The following is a 17894-nucleotide window of genomic DNA, read 5'->3' on the forward strand; positions in this document are numbered from 1 at the left end:
TAACATAGTGAGACAGTTTTAAAATAAGCAACGGAGATGTCCGTTGCTTATTTTAACTGTCTCGCTATGTTAAACCCATTTAACATAGCGAACATAAAAAGCAACGGAGATCTTGCTTTCTCCATTGCTTTTTTAAAACCTGTCTCGCTATGTTAAATGGGTTTAGCATAGCGAGACAGCTTTAAAATAAGCAACGGAGATCTCCGTTGCTTATTTTAAAGTTGTTTTGCTTTGTTAAAACCATTTAACATAGCGAGACACTAGAGTTATACTAATGGAAAAAGTCCGGCGACGGACCTTTTCCATTAGTATAACTCGATTTACAATGTGCACGCTGGCCAATCAGCGTGCACGTTTTGGGGGGGTCATGGTATAATGGAAGATAAGATATTGTGAATTAGATTTAAATAAGTGAATGTAGTTGTTGTTGTCTTTCGGCTTTTCCCAGTTAGGGGTCGCCACAGCGGAACTCCGGTCCGCTAATGATTGGCAGTAGATTTTCACGAACGCCAAGGTGTCAGCTTGACGTTCAACCTTCAACGAAGGCATGCCCATTTACGCATGTCTTTCGAATGCCCACCCAACTGCGGGGAGGACATGCAGACTCCACACAGAAGGCACTCCCCACATTCGAGCCGAGAATCGAACATGAAAAAAATAAGTGAATGTAGTTGTGCTGATAAAATAACTCATTGTGAATAATCAAAGCAAAGTAGGATGAAAGATGATGGCTGGTACCACAGTACGGAACATATTAACTTTGACAGCTCGGCAGAAGGCATCCTTTTTTGCAGCTTTGTAAATTGACAGGCATTGTGCTTAGCATGAGATTAGCCTACCAGCATAATGGAAGTTAAGCGTACTTGTGCAGAAGTACTTAGGTTCCAAGGACTTTCTGTACATTTCTGATCTGTTCTATATAATGTAGTATTTATTGTGGAGCCATGTGTATATTCTCTTCAGGAATGTGATGCATAGTCTAACACTTGTTTAGTGCTGTCTCTACCCATGTACAAATAATCCCATCTGAAATCATGTAATTTTCCAAGTGCTCATTTTTGATTTTTTAATGCCTGAAAATAAGTACAAGTTAATACCAAGTGCATAAAATGGTAACACTTATACAACACAGCAGACATCCCGCTTAATTTTTTTCAATAACATTTTAAAAATAAATAAAAGTTGATGTCTATTGTTTGAGCATATGGGGCTCTGCGCCAGTAACACATCTGGTTTCATTTTTTTCAGGTGAATAACAACTTGTATATGGTTTCTGTGCTGTAAAATATGGGATCAGGCTTAGTAACAGATGTAGGTGCCAGGGAACTACAAAGTGAGTTGATATATACTAGTATATGTGCAGATGTTACGCAAGTAACATTTTAACCCATTTGTTTTCTCATTGAACAGAAAGCAGCTGATGGTGGAATCTCACAGGCATCTAAGGTGAAGAGCAAACTTTCTCCAGGCATTGGAAAATTACAGGTGAGTTTCTGAGAAGTTGTTTATTTACATGTATAATACAATACTGTATGGCAGGACTATTTCTGTTTATGTATAGCTCTCTCTAGCTTAACTATCTCTTTTTGCACACTTGTTGAGGATGTACATGTATGTGCTCATGTATATGTACACACACACACACACACACACACACACACACACACACACACACACACACACACACACACACACACACACACACACACACACACACACACACACACACACACACACACACACACACACACACACACACATACACACTTCAGGGGCACTGCAAGCAATGCTCACAGTATTATTAAAGTATCATCTTAGATGATATGCGTAAGTAGCCCTGTTCATATTTTACATAACAGTAGATCATATTTTATATAGTTGTTGTAGACTGGTTTCTAATTATAGCATTTGTGTCAAATTTAATATTTGGTTCTACAAAGTATGGGTTGATGTCACTGGCATCAGTGATCTGAATTAGCATTTGAAACAGGACAGTGACTTAGCTATTTTAGACAATACATTTTTAAAAGCAATAGCATAAAATGGAGTTAATACATTTAATTAATACTAAGTGTTGCACTTTTGCACTGGCCCAGTAATGAAGGAGCCTCAATCCTCACCATTGGTAGCAGTGAGGGATGTACACAATGGGAGAATGACAAGTACACACATAGTAAAGGGAAATATCCTTTAAGAGTACACAGAGATTACATTCAGTCTGGGGCTGGTTTCTCCCTCTTTCCCCAGATCCCCAATAAGACTCCCCACTCTCACAGTTATAGGGTTAAGATCTCAGTCGAGTGGCCAAGCTAAGACCTCCAGCTCCCTCTCTGTCCAACCAGTGATTCATGTCTCTGCCCAAGTAGCTGACACACACACACTTTGAGATTTGATTGAGATACAAACACACACACACACACACACACACACACACACTTGAGAAAGGCTGACACAAGTTTACTAGTTATGCCCACTTCTGCCCAGACTATGAGGTAGTACCAGTTACCATCAGCCACCTTTACTTATCAGCTACTATAAGGCCCTTACAAAGGGTGACGAGTCCTACTGTGTAATGTTACTAATAATCCAAATGGTAGTTTTGACCAAGACTTGCAAGGCTATTTAGGAGTGGCCTGTACAGTGTCACCAAATACATATGCAAGAACGCTAAAAGTTTAAATATGTCTCACAAATATCAGCCCAAAGATAGGTTTAAATATATTTAATAATAAATACTAAAAGAACAATACAATACTCAGAAAACAAACACAGTTATTTCAGAGTTCAAAATCACAGGAAATATTTTTAAACAACATTGCAGGACAGTTTCAAATAAATGCAAAAAACATCTAAACTAATCTTTACTATATTCCTATCTATATCTAAGAGAAATACTATGCCCTAAGTCTTACTTACAAACAACATGCAGGCAGAAGTGCTGAGTGGGTGTTTCTAGGTCCAAGACAAGATACAAAATGCCCAGTCTCTCTGTGAGAGTTCTTAAATTAATAATAAACATTAATGCTGGGTTAGCTTGGATGACATCACTTTGTCACCTGACTTCAGTTCCCAGGCTAAAAAGATGCTAACAGAATATTAACATCTCTTTGTGAGAAGCACATATCTCTCAGAAGTTTGCAGAACTCGGAAATCATAAAACAATAAAATGCTTTTACATTTTAAACCTAGTAATTATTTCTGTTTCAAGACTCTAATTTGTCAGGGGTAGATCTTGCCTATTGAAACTAGTTGACTTCTTTGAAATTGTCACCAAGGCCCTGAATGAGGTAAAGTCAGTACATACAGCTTACCTTGACTTGGCCAAAGCCTTTGACAAAATCCCCCACTCGGGCATCATCAGAAAGCGAACACAATTTGGTGTTAATCCCTATCTACGAATTAAAACACAATTGGCATAACAACGACAAAACAAGTTCCAAATCAGTAAGCACGCCAAAAAACAGACTCACCTGAAGGAAACGCACTTTCTCAAATGTGTATGACTCCACAATCCTTTATTGTACAAAAGATTTAGCACTTTCATCCACTTGCCACCCCCATAGTTACTTTTTTAGGCAAGGCTCAAAGGACCAACCCACCTCCATAGATAACACAGGGAAAAAGAAACTAAGGGTAACGCTACTCAACGCCAGAAGTCTAAACCTCAAGATGCACACACTCAAAGCTCTCCTCAGTATGGAGAATATCGACATCTGTGCAGTAACAGAAACCTGGTTCAAGGCTCTCGAGAGCACCCCAGCACTACCAGGTTATATCTCATACCACGCTTTTCAGCCCCAAAACTGTGACTGAACCACAAAAGGAGGGGGAGTATCCATATTCATCAAAGATACTCACACCTCCAGGTTAGTGGCACTGCACGAAGCAGCAGAGACCATCCATGTGCAACTAACAGTGGGCAAAACTGCCTTTCAGTTTATAGCCTGCTACAGACCACCCTCCCAAACTCAGGAACCTCACTCAGCCTTCCTGAAAACACTGGAGAATATGAAGGTGTCTCCAAACACCATTATACTTGGTGATTTCAACTACCCAAACATAGACTGGGAGCATTACTCAAGTCCCAACGCCCTAGCCCAAAGGTTCCTTGAATTTATAAACTCAAATGCTATGGAACAACTAGTCACCACTCCCACAAGAGGGGAAAACATACTGGACCTGATCATCAACAACATGGAGACTCAATGCTCCACACCAGAAGTATACCCCTCATTGGTAAGATCGGACCATAAATTAATCTCACTTGACATCCGCATCCCGTCCCCACCACCAGCCCAGAAAACCACAGTGAAAATTTTCTCAAAAGCTAATTTCACACTTCTCAAAACCGAGGTGACATCCTTCAAAGCCCCCGGGCCAGTGGAAACTACAGCCCAAATGGCAGAAACCTTTATAAATGCATTCTATGGACACTTTCAGGAATGCATGGATCATGCAATCCCAAATAAAACCAAGACCCAATCCTCCAAAGGCAGGCGTCCAATCTGGTGGACCCCAGCCATAAATAAGCTTTACAACAAAAAGAGGAAGCAACTCGAGGCCCTTCTCAGTATGGAGAACATCGATGTCTGTGCAGTGACAGAAACCTGGTTCAAGGCTCCTGAGAGCACCCCAGCACTATCAGGTTTTACCTCTTATCATGCGTTCCGGCCCCAAAATCCGGACAATACCAAGAAAGGAGGGGGGGTATCCATATTCATCAAAGACACCCACACCTCAAGACTGGTGGCAACGCACGATGCATCGGAGACCATCCAGGTGCAATTAACCATAGGCAAGACTGCTCTGCAAATTGCAGCATGTTACAGGCCACCCTCACAAACTCAGGAACCTCACATGGCCTTCCTGAAAACACTAGAGGGGATAAATGTATCACCAAACACCATCATACTAGGTGACTTCAATTACCCTAATATAGACTGGGAACACTACTCAAGCCCAAACACCCTAGCCCAAAAGTTCCTGGAATTCATAAACTCAAATGCCATGGAACAACTAGTCACCATCCCCACAAGAGGAGAAAACATACTTGATCTCATCATCACGAACATGGGAGCACAATGTTCAACACCGAAGTATACCCCTCACTGGTGAGATCAGATCACAACTAATCTCGCTGGAGGTCCTCATCCCACCCCACCTGAAATAAAAAGACCACAGTAAAGAACTTCTCGAAAGCCGACTTCACACTTCTAAAGACTAGTGTGGTCTCCTTTAAGGCCCGCGAGCCGACGGAAAACAGTACTCAAGCCGCTGAATCACTTACAAATGCCTTCTACCAGCACCTGCAGGACTGCATGGATAAGGCAATCCCAAGCAAAACAAAGACTCTTTGTACCAAAGGCAAGCGTCCACTCTGGTGGACCCCAGCCATAAACAAACTCTACAACAAAAGGAGGAAGCTACTACAAGATAGAGCAAAATCCTTAAAAGGTAAGACACCCTTGATCACTATAAGTAAAAACTAAGAGCTCTCATAAAATCATCCAAAGCAAATTTTGAGAGAAAAATAGCTAAAGACTCAAAAGACAATCATAAGGCCTTCTTTAGCTATGTTAGAAACCTGGGAGGAAACTCCCAGATATGCTCAGAACTAGTTCAAAATGATGTGAAGATTACTGATCCTACAGACATTGCCAACATACTGGCTGACAGGTTCAGTGCAAACTTCTCCCCTCCCCAAAAGGAGAGATATCTATACCAGCGATTGCAGCCCCCAAACATCTCCAACGCCCAAGTGAGAACTGCAAAGCAAAAAACACAGCATCCATGGGACCTGATGGTGTCCCCGGCTGTGTGCTCCACGAACTCAATGAGGAATTAAACCCACAGCTAGGACAGCTGTTTAATCATAGTCTTACCTCTGGATACGCACCCAGGAGTGGCGACTGCAACTGTGGTCCCACTTCACAAAGGCGGTGCCTCCACCGACCCTGGAAATTACCGGCCCATTAGCTTGACAAGCCTTATCTGCAAAGCCATGGAGAGGATCATAATGGACCTCATAAATAAAGACATAGGGAATTTGCAGACTTTGGATCCATCCCAGTTTGGCTTTGTCAAAGGCAGATCATGCCTTCTAAACTTGGTTGACTTTTCAAACAGTCACCAAAGCCATTGATGAGGGAAAGGCAGTCCATACAGCCTACCTCGATCTGGCGAAGGCCTTTGATACAATACCCCACTCGGGTATCATTGAAAAACTCATCAGCTTAAATGTTAACCCATACATCACAAGATGGGTTGCAAACTGGCTGAGTGACAGAACCCACAGGGTCAGAGTTGCTGGCGCCATGTCAGACTCAAAGCCTGTCACAAGTGGTGTACCACAGGGCTCAGTCCTGGGCCCACTCTTGTTTGGCATCTACTTTTCCAGTACAAGCAAACACAGGAGGGTTATGGCTGACAAAGTTTGCAGATGACTGCAAACTGGGCCATAGTAGAAAACACATCTGACACAGATATCCTTCAGAAGGGTCTCACAGAAACGGATAACTGGTGCCAGAGCCATGGCCTAAAGTTAAATGCCAAAAAATGCATAGTCATACCCTTCGGGAAAAACAAGGTTACCCCTAGCTACCAAATAGGTGGCAATCCACTGAGTACAGAAGAAGTTATCAGGGACCTGGGGACCCAGGTTGATAGTAGTCTGTCATTCGACACCCATGTAGCTAAAGTAGTTAGGAAGACCTTCTACATTGCCCACCTTATCATGAAGGGATTCTCATCTAGATCAAGGGAGGTCATAGTCTCCCTATACTCATCACTCATCAGACCAATGATTGAGTACAATGCCCCATTCGGAATGTATCTGACCCGACACTTGCAGCAGCTGGAGAGGCCACAAAAGTTCCTCACCAAAAGGATAAAGGGTCTCAAACATCTGTCCTATGCTGCCCGACTGAAAGAACTCCAGCTCTATTCAGTCGCACCGCTTGCTCAGAGGTGACCTTTGCCTAACATACAAGGCCATGTCAAACCCAGATTTGATGAATATGCTTCACCTCAAAAAATCTAGATCCGTCAGAGCCACAAGGGCGGGAGACTTAAACCTCGACACGGCTATTAATAGGACGTGCTGGAGGGATAGATTCATCACCCAAAGACTCCCTATGCTGTGGAATAAAAATCCCGGTATATGTGAGGCAGAGCACCTCGCTGGCCTTGTTCAAGAGAAATCTTGACCAATGGATGGGAGATCGCAGATATACACAAGGGATTACCTCAGTGTCACTGCTCAACAGAGGCACAGCAAAATAATGGGTATAGTTCCCCATACTAAAGGGGTGGCGTAAGCCACAAAACTATGGGCTAGGCTTGTAAATGCCCTCGGGCAGATAGCCTAGTATGAACCTATGAACCTATGAACTACATGATAGAGCAAAATCCCTAAAAGGGAAGGCATCTCTGATCAGTACTAGCAAAAAACTACGGTCCCTCATAAAATCATCCAAGGCCAGCTTCGAGAGAAAAACTGCACAGGACACCAAAGATAATCACAAGGCCTTCTTTAGTTATGTTAGAAACCTGGGTGGCAACTCCCAGATATGCTCAGAGTTGATCCAAAATGACAAAAAATACACTGAACCCACAGACATAGCCAACATCCTGGCAGACAGGTTCAGTGCAAACTTCTCCCCCCCTCCCCCCCCCCTAAAGATCAAATATCTATCCCAGCAGTGAGTCGCCTCCCTGACATCTCAGATGCTCAGGTAAGAGCTGCACTCTCCAAGGCAAAAAACACAGCATCAATGGGACTGGACGGTGTCCTGGGCTGCATCCTACACGAGCTCCAAGAAGAGCTAAAATCTCATATAAAGTTACTATTCAACCTTAGCCTTAGTACGGATATGTACCCAAGGAATGGCGTGCAGCAACAGTGGTCCCACTCCACAAAGGCGGTGCCTCAACAGACCCTGGAAACTGTCACCGCATAAGTTTGACTAGCCTGGTCTGCAAAGCTATGGAGCGTATCATCATGGAGCTCATAAACAAAGACATTGGGGACCTGCCGATGCTGGATCCTACCCAGTTTGGCTTTGTTAAGGGCAGATCCTGCCTCCTGAACCTGGTTGACTTCTTTGAAACAGTCACCAAGGCCATAGATGAAGGGAAGGTAGTGCATACAGCCTACCTGGACCTTGCAAAAGCCTTCGACACAATACCCCACTCGGGCTTCATAAATAAGCTCTCCAGCTCAAACATCAACCTCTATGTCATAAGATGGGTTGCAAACTGGCTCAAGGATAGAACCCACATGGTCAGAATTGCGGGAGCCATGTCAGACTCTAAGCCAGTTACTAGTGGCGTCCCACAAGGCTCAATACTGGGACCTCTCTTGTTTGGTATATATTTCTCTGAGGTACAGGCTAACACGGGAGGACTATGGCTGACCAAGTTCGCAGACGACTGCAAACTGGGTGCCATAATTGACTCACCAACTGACACAGACATCCTCCAAAAGGGCCTCACAGAGATAGATAACTAGTGCCAGAACCATGGCCTAAAGTTAAAAAGTGCATAGTCATCCCCTTTGAGAAAAACAAAGTGCCCACAAATTACCACATAGGTGGTAATCCATTAAGCACGTAAGAAGTAATTAGGGACTAGGGGACTTAAGTGGATAGCAATCTTTCCTTTGACAATCACGTCGCCAAAGTGGTTAGAAAGACCTTCTATATAACCCACCTTATCACAAAAGGGTTCACATCTAGATCAAGAGAGGTCATTGTGCCCCTCTACTCATCACTCATCAGGCCCATAATAGAATATAATGCCCCATTTGGGATGTACCTTACCCGACACCTGCAGCAACTGGAAAGACCCCAAAAGTACCTCACCAAGAGGATCAAGGGACTCAAACAAATGACCTATGCTGCCCGGTTAAAGAAACTCCAGCTATACTCAGTTGCATACCGCCTACTCAGAGGCGACCTGTGCCTGACGTATAAAGCCATGTCAAACCCAGATTTAATGGACATGCTCCACCTCAGAAAATCCAAATCCCTTAGAGCTACGAGCTCGAGGGACTTAAACCTCAGCACAGAAATTAATAGAACATGCTGGAGGGACAGATTTATAACCCAGAGGCTCCCAGCACTCTGGAATAGAATCCCAGTCCATGTCAGAAAGAGCCCCTCACTGCTTCTCTTCAAGAGAAATCTTGATGAGTGGATGGGAGATCGTAGCTTTACCCCAGGGATTACCTCTGCGTCACTGCTAGACAGAGGCACAGTAAACTAACCTTAAAAGGGTATAGTAAACTCGTTTAAAAGGGTGGCGAAAGCCAAACACACTCTGGCAAGGCTTGTAAATGCCCTAGGGCAGATAGCCTAGTATCAACCTATGAACCTATAATATACATGGACTTCATCAGAATAAGAACAGTCATTTACACATGCCTTATATAAACCAAATTGGCACCAAAAAATCTACTATGAAATTATTTTAGTGTTAAAGAAATATACATCAATAAATTAAAAACTTCATAATAACATTTGCACATACATATAATATATGAAGCGTCTATATAAAAGACGTAATGAATGAATACAAACTTTTTTACTATTTTATTACATTTGATCACATTTGCAAAATAGATTTAATGGTTATGTAATCATTGAGACCAGGAAGATTTAAAGCATCAGTGAGTAATTGCCATTTGGTCTCCTTGTACCCTAATAATGTCTTAAAATTGCCTCCTCTTGGACCTATTTTGATCTGCTCGAGAATGGCAAATTTAAATGTATGATCATCCCCTTTTGCCTCAATATGCCAAAATAATGCATTTGTCTTAGTGATGTTATATAGATGGTCATAAATGCTGTTCCTCAGGCATCTCTCCGTTTTCCCAATGTAATAACATGGGCAGACCATACATTTGGCCATATAAACACCACATTTGGAATTAAAGTTCCCATATGCAAAAGTGACCCTAGTGTTGTTAACATTTTCTAGCACTAGCCCTTCATCCTCTAAAATAGCAGGACATTGTCTGCAACTCCCACACTTCCCAGTGTGTCTATTGCTGTGCTTAATACCAGCCCTGTTGTGTTCCAATACCCTCTTTAGATTACTACCCATTTTCTATACAAAAGATGGTGCTGCTCCAACAACTTTATTTATTTCGCTATCCGCCATCAATATATTCCAATTTTTCACCATCATTTGTTTAACCCTGTTCACATATGATGAATATTCCAAGACACAAGCTCTGTTGTATTTCATGTCATCCTTTCTCCCTTCCAAAGGAATAGTTTTCACTAAAGGTTTTCCTAATATGGGGGGGTATTTCCTTCCCCATTCACTTATAACGTACCTTTTCACATCTTCTAATATTGAAATGGAGTATCCTGTCACCTTGAAAAAATTCTCAATAGTATCCATTTCCCCCATCATATCATCATATTGGGAAGACATCGAGGCAGCTCGTATGCATTGCACCTTAAAAATGTTTCTCATAAGTTTCTTAGGGGGATTACTACTATATTCAAGATAACTATTTGAGAAGGTGTCTTTTCTATATATTTTGGACCTGAATCCAGAAGTTGTATTGGAAATATATGTATCCAAAAACGCTATACCACTGGTATTACATGTATATGTAAATCGTAAAAATGTGGTAGTATTATTGATGTAGGTCATGAATTCCTCAAAAATATTATACAAGCGTTCCCACAAGATGAAAATATCATCCAAAAATTTCAAGTAGTGTCTAATGTGCTTATGAAATCTACTCTGAAACACATATTGGGTTTCCCAATCTAGCATGACCAGGTTGGCAAACATGGGGTAACATGCTGCCCCCATCACCACACCCCTGGTCTGCCTGTAATACTCACCCTCAAAGTAGATAAAGTTGTTGTCAAGCACAGTAGGCATCAACTCCAATATAAGGGAAACAGTATCCCAGTTTAAGCTGGTGTGTTGTCTAATACTGTTGCAAAACCCTTCCAAGCCTGCTTCCTTAGGGATGAATGAAAAAGGTCAATAACATCAATGGTGATGTAATACAATCCTTGCTTCCAAATTTCAGGGGTAAGGCTACTAAGAAAGGCCCATGAATCTTTAAACATATGAGGGATAGTGCCATAGATATGTTTAAGCCAATGATCTATAGCCACACCTATGGGGAATGATGTTAAGTTGTCAATCTCACCTTCATTTTTGCAGGATGGGTTCGGAGCCGATCCTCGGCTCCGACTCGGCCTATACTAAAGCTCGAGAGCTAATTTTACCGGCTCGAGGCAACCCTATATCCCATGATGCTAGGCGCTAACTACCCAGATCTCGTTTGCCGCTTTCGCTAGCAAGGTGCTTTTTTTACCGGCTCCACGGGTCAGTGAAAAATTTAAAATTTTTCTTCTCCTTTCTTAGGATTTTTCCCCTTTATTTTAAAAAATATATAGTTTAATACCTGTATAACACTTCCGTTGGGTCCCATTTTTGTTAATCCCTAATCCCAAAGTTATATCCCTCCCCGTTAAGGTTAGGCCTTAGGCCCTTTCCATTTTTTTCCCGTTCCCTTGTTTTGGGACAGTTAGGTGTGTGTTAGTTGTTAACCTTTAATTTTACTCTGTCTGTGTGTGTGTTTTAACTTCTAAGGAAGATATTTTTCTTTCCTTGACAGCTTAATGTCTAAAGACATTAAAGTTTCTGGCTTCAAGAAGTGTGACTCATACTGTCAGAAAATGTCACTGACAGACGGTCACACTTCTTGCGTTTATTGCCTGGGACCCCTGCACCTGCAGGACTCTTGTTCTATTTGTCATGTGTTCAGTCCAAGAGTCCTGCAGGAGCACAGGAATAAGTTAATTTTGAGGGGCTTATTAAAGCTAAGTCCTTGCTGGTGAAACCTTCGAAGCCATCCAAACCGTCAGCTCCGTGCTTCAAGCCTTCGGCTGGTGGCTCACCTACTGCGTCACGATCGGCTCCGGATATGTTGCAGTCTTCTGTATCGGCTCCGGCCGGAGCCGATGCCTCAAAGACTCTGTCTTTAAAGCCGGCTCCAGTCGGAGCCGACGCGTCTTTGGCTCCATTGGCACCACTAGTCTTGGTGCCATCTTCCACCCGCAAAAGATCTAGGTCTTCGTCCCTGGAGTCCATTCACTCGGCTCCGAGATCGCCTTTGCTCTTGGAGTGGAGCCATCGGAGCCATTCCTCTCGGTCTTTCAGGCTTTCTGACCATGACCTCGAGAGGGTGGTTAGCAGACTCCTAAAGTCTCAGGCACTGGTCCAAATGCTTCATAGCCCGTCTCAACAGACAGTGGCTTTACCCATACCATCTTTGATTCCACCTCCGACTCTGCCCCTGAGTTCTGAGCCGGAGCTCCTCGGAGCCGTGACCGTCGAGACATCGGAGCTGATACTTCCCCCTTCGGCTCCGTCGTCTGCTCCGATCTTTTCCATGGTCCCATCCATGGAGGGATCCAGGTGCTTGGACTCCCTCGTCGGCTCCGAGGGGGCAAGTGGCATCGGACCCTTGTCCGACCCCGTTCTCCCTCTCGGAGCTTCAGTGCTGGTGAGTTCGGCCCCGACATCGGCTTCAGAGCCGTCCCTCTCGGTGCCGGCTGGGGTTCCTATTTCTTCGGAACGGGAACCCTCTGTCCTGCCTGATAGGGGCGCCTTCGAGGTCATGAGGAGCGTACTGGCCCCTGTGCCTGCTCCACGGTCAGCTCCATCAGCTCCTCCCACTGTAGTGCCTGCTGCGGTCTCTACCCACTCTCTCATTCCCGACTGTAGAGATCCAACGCCTTCCCCATTGGGAATATCCTCCTCTTCCGAGGCTTCCCCTGATCCGTCAGGTGAACCCCCTCAAAAGAGGACATGTAAGAGGAAGCATGTGGACTCCCCTGAGTCCATCACATCTGATACTGACTTGGATGAGTCGGAAGGGTCCCCACGGTCCCTCTCTGAGGATGTCTCCTTTTCTGACATCCTTGAAATCCTCAAGCAGAGGGGGAACTGGTCTACCCTCAATCCTTCCGAGGATGAGTCGGTTTACCTGGAGGCGTTTGGTTATCGCCCTTCCACCTCCTGGGTGTCTCCGCCTTTTGACCCCCTCATGGAAGTGGTGGCGTGGATGGCCCCTGATACGACGGAACCCACCCCACGGAGGCCTTCCAAATTTATCACAGCCCCGTCAGATAAACAATTTTTAACTAAGGGTGTCCCAGTTGATGCCATGGTGGTGGCTGCAGCCACTAAGAAGGAACTGGCCGATCCTTCAGTGCCTATCAATCCTCCTAATAAGGAATCTAGGACTATGGATAGGTACGGCAAGCGGATGTTCTCTTCAGTGACCTTCGCCATGCGGTCACTGAATTACTTGTGCCATTTCACCCACCTTCAAAGAGACATTCTCAAAGAAATGGGTGATACCCTACAGGATCCAACAGCTGCGGGGTCTCAGGACAAAATCAACTCCCAGCTAGGAACCCTAAATTCCATTGTCAACTCCTCCATGCGGCTTATTTCCTATGCAGCCGATGGAGCGAGTAGAGCCGCAGGCACAGGCGTGGCTTTAAGGCGTCATGCCTGGATGCGGCTTTGCAACTTTGCAGACCTTCAAGGCGTCCTTCACTAACTCCCCCTTTGATGGTTCGGCGTTGTTTGGACCTCAAGTGAAGGATACTTTGACCAGATGCGAACAAGATGGCAAGACTCTCTCTGCCGTAGGAGTCCGTTTTTCCACCCCGTCCAGACCATATCCTAAGGGTCAAAAGGGTGGAAAAATGTGGTTTCGCAAATCTCAGGGAGTCACGCCTGACACAAGAGGTCAGTTCCACCCGAGAGGCAGGGGGGGGGAACAACAACAGACGCCGCCCTAGAGGCAGAGGAGGTCCACAGAATCAGGGTAACAGAGAGTCTCTATCTGACAAACCCTTCCAGCATCCCTGAGAAGCTGCCCAACTGTCCACCTTCGGAGGCAGTCGGGGGAAGGTTATCGCTGTACCCAGAAGCCTGGCTTTCTCTCACACAAGACAAATGGGTACAGTCGATTATATCCGAGGGTTACAAAATTCCCTTTATCCACACCCCAGCTCGGCCAAAAGGGCCCCTCCCAGACGTTCCCCCCAGTCTAAGGGAACAAGCAGTACTAGAAGTATCAAAACTGCTAACAAAAAGAGCCATCCAGCCAGTCCCAGCAGACCAACTAGGATCCGGAATCTACTCCAAGTTCTTTTTGGTACCAAAAAAGACAGGGGACTGGAGGCCAATGTTAGATCTCAGCAGACTAAACAAGTCTTTAAAAAGAACGAAGTTCCGGATGGTCACGCTACAGTCCATTCTACCCTTTCTGGGTCAGGACAATTGGATGTGCTCAGTGGACCTTCAGGATGCATACTATCACATCAAGATGCACAGGTGCTCCAGGAGGTTTCTCCGCTTCCGGCTGGGGGCCAGTCACTACCAGTTCAGGGCCCTGCCCTTTGGTCTCACTACAGCCCCCCGAGTGTTCACCAAATGCATGGCAGTGGTTACGGCTCATCTGAGACGTCAAGGATTCCAGGTGTTTCCGTATTTAGACGACTGGCTCCTTACTGCCACCACCAGGCATCAGTTTCTTCTTGCCAGAGATTACACCATTCAAACTTGCAAAGAGCTAGGTATTTCCATAAATTTCGAAAAGTCTGCCTTGTCGCCTTGTCAGTCTATTACCTTCATAGGCACCACCTTGGACAGCATACAGCACTCAGCAAAATTAACTGAGCAAAGAGTTTTAGATATTTGAAATCATGTTCATATCCTCCTTCAGAGCAAAAGAATCCAGGCCAGGTTTGTTCTAAAAGTGTTAGGTCTCATGGCGACAGCCATCATGCTACTTCCCCTTGCTCGCTTTCACATGCGGCTCCTTCAGTGGATGCTCTTCTCCCAGTGGTCCTTCCAACAGCTTCCTTTGACACACAAAATCATAATAACTCTATCTTGCAAGAAACATCTGTCTTGGTGGATGGTCTCCCCTCAAGTCCTTCAGGGCAGACCATTCGTTCCTTCCCCTCCGGTCGCCACGGTCATAACGGATGCCTCCCTGATCAGGTGGGGGGGGGCATTTTCAGGGCAGGACAGTCCAGGGCACATGGCAACCTTTCGAATGCCACCTGTACATAAATGTCCTGGAGATGAGAGCAGTGCTTTTGGCGTTGCAAGCCCTCCAAGACTCTCTTCCTTTAGGGACTATTGCAATTCAGATGGACAATATGTCCGTAGTGTGGTATATCAACAAGCAGGGCGGAACCAAGTCCTATCCCCTGTGTCGAGAGGCACTCAGACTTTGGCAATGGGTGATCTCTTCTCAGCGGTTTCTGATAGCAACGCATATCCCCGGGAAGTCCAACTTCATAGCGGACAGGTTGAGCAGAGCTATTCTCATGCCACACGAGTGGTCTCTCAAGCAATCAGTAACGGAGGAGATTTTTCAGAAGTGGGGTCTTCCTTACTGTGATCTTTTTGCAACACCTCAGAACAGCAAGTGCCTCGACTTTTTCACCCTCTTTCCCCTTCCAGGCCATCCCCCCAGAGACGCTGCTGTCCACGATTGGCCTCGGGGACTTCTATACGCTTTTCCTCCCTTTCCATTAATCACTCAGTTGATTCAGAAAGCTACCGCCTTGAGAGCCAGGATGATCCTCATTGCCCCTTATTGGCTTCGACAGATATGGTTCCCGTTCCTCCTGCATCGTTACCTTTTGGAACAGCCTTGGCATGTGGACCCAGTGCCAGATCTTTTGGCCCACCAGTCAGGGCAGCTGCACCAATCCCTTCAATCTCTCAACCTCACAGCTTGGTTGCTCCACTTCCATCCTTAGCCAGGCTTCCCCTGATTTCCAATTCTGTCCGTGATATTATTGTAGCTTCCCTTAAGTTCTCTACCAGAAGGATTTATACTAGTAAATGGAAGCGTTTTTCCTTCTGGGCAAGGGCTAGGAATATAGATCCCTTCACTGCTCCTATACAGTCAGTTCTAGATTTCCTAGCGGAAATTTTTCATTCAGGCTCTTCATCCTCCACTGTAAAGGTTCAGTTAGCGGCCATTTCAAATTTTCACATAGGCCTATTGGATTCCAGCATCATGTCCCACAAGCTTTGTAAAGCCTTCCTTAAGGGTATCTTTTTACTCAAACCCCCAATCAAAGACCCCCCACCACAGTGAGATTTAAATTTGATTTTAACATCCTTGATTCTTCCTCCCTTTGAACCTGCGGCTTCCTGTTCATTAAAGTTGCTCTCTTGGAAAACTCTCTTCCTAGTTGCCATAACTTCTGCTAGGAGAGTATCAGAACTCCATGCCCTTTGCGTTCGTCCTCCTTATCTAGTTTTCCACAAAGACAGGGTTTCTCTCAGAACTAACCCATCTTTTTTGCCCAAGGTGGCTTCTCAGGCAAATTTAAATCAGTCTATCGATCTTCCAGTTTTTTCCCTAATTATTCTAACAGGGCAGATCAAAAACTGCATTATCTGGACATTCATCGTCAGCTCCGTTACTATCTGGACAGAACTAAACAAACTAGGAAATCTGATCAGCTTTTTCTGTCCTATGCGGAAGGTAAAAAGTGCTTTCCGGTATCCAGAGTAACCTTGTCTAGATGGCTGTCCTCTGTGATTACCTGTATCTATCAACTTAGAGGTAAAGAATTACCTTCTAAGCCAAGAGCCCATTGAACCAGAGCTTTAGCTACATCAACAGTCATTCAAGCTAGATGGATACTATTTGTGCAGCAGCCACATGGGCCTCTCCTCATATCTTTATTACACACTACAAATTAGACATGGCCTCCAGAAACAGGGCAAATTTTGGTTCCACCGTTCTCAAGAGCCTGTTCCAATGAGCCACCCGGGATGAAGGTGCTAGGGACACGGTCCCATCCAGCAAGAATGAAGGCGAGATTGACAACTTAACATTGAGAAGTTATGTACCTACCATAACGTTCCATGTTAGTTGTCTTCTTCTTGCCTTTTTTTTTGCATCCCACCCGCCATCCCCCTAGCCTGGATAGACTGAAAGGATTTCCCTTTTTTATCAGGGTCTTCACCCTTCACAATTTGAAGCCTAAACTGGTTATCCTTGGGTAACTATAGCTTCAGGTAGTGGCACATGGGAGTTTTTCCCCCTTTCCTTCTCTCCCTTGGGTTGGGAGGCTAAAATTGCTATGTTCTCAGCTACCAAATGAGATCTGGGTAGTTAGCGCCTAACATCATGGGATATAGAGTTGCCTCGAGCTGGTAAAATTAGCTCTCGAGCTTTAGTATAGGCCAAGTGGCTCCGAACCCATCCAGCAAGAAAGAAGGCGAGAAGAAGACGACTAACATGGAACGTTATGGTAGGTACATAGCTTCTCATTTTAGAACAACTCCCTGAAATAATGGGATGGAAGGGTGGGCTAGTGATACTCTTATGTATTTTTGGTATGCCCACTATAGTGGCCAACACAGGATGTTCTACTTTTAAAAACTTTTATACCTCATTATTAATGCGGTTGTCAATCAAAAATTCCTCAATATACATGTCAATACGCGGTTACCTATCAGAAGCCTGAAACACTATAAGCCTGAAAATCAAAATCCTGAAACCAAAAGCCTGAAAACTCAAAATCCTGAAAACCCAAAATCCTGAAACTCAAAATCCTGAAAACACAAAATAGACAAACTGACGTCATTGTGGCTTTGCTATTGTTAGCCCTGTGGTGTTAGGTCATACGTTGGGTTCAGGTAAGTGTGCGGTTGGTTTTATGTTAGGGTTAGGGGCGGTATAAGTGAGTTAGGGTTAGGGCGCAGGTTAGGCATGTATGCAATAGTGACAAAAATTAGGGTTAGGGGCGGTTTAAGTGAGTTAGGGTTAGGGTGCGGGTTAGGTGAGTGTGCGATAGTGACGG

At 44.7% G+C, this 17894-nt stretch overlaps 1 protein-coding gene across 1 annotated transcript in view; it reads left to right on the top strand.

The window, feature by feature from the left end:
- RCSD1 (RCSD domain containing 1) overlaps window positions 1-17894 on the top strand; it is a 1115611-nt gene that overhangs the window by 812179 nt on the left and 285538 nt on the right. Inside the window, exon 7 of the mRNA XM_044073103.1 lies at window positions 1411-1485. Within this exon, the coding sequence (XP_043929038.1) occupies window positions 1411-1485 (75 nt within the window). The remainder of the gene's footprint in view (window positions 1-1410; window positions 1486-17894) is intronic.

This window comes from Protopterus annectens, chromosome 5.part1 (genome assembly GCF_019279795.1).
Source record: "Protopterus annectens isolate FY-2018-M chromosome 5.part1, PAN1.0, whole genome shotgun sequence".
NCBI classification, from domain to species: domain Eukaryota; kingdom Metazoa; phylum Chordata; order Ceratodontiformes; family Protopteridae; genus Protopterus; species Protopterus annectens.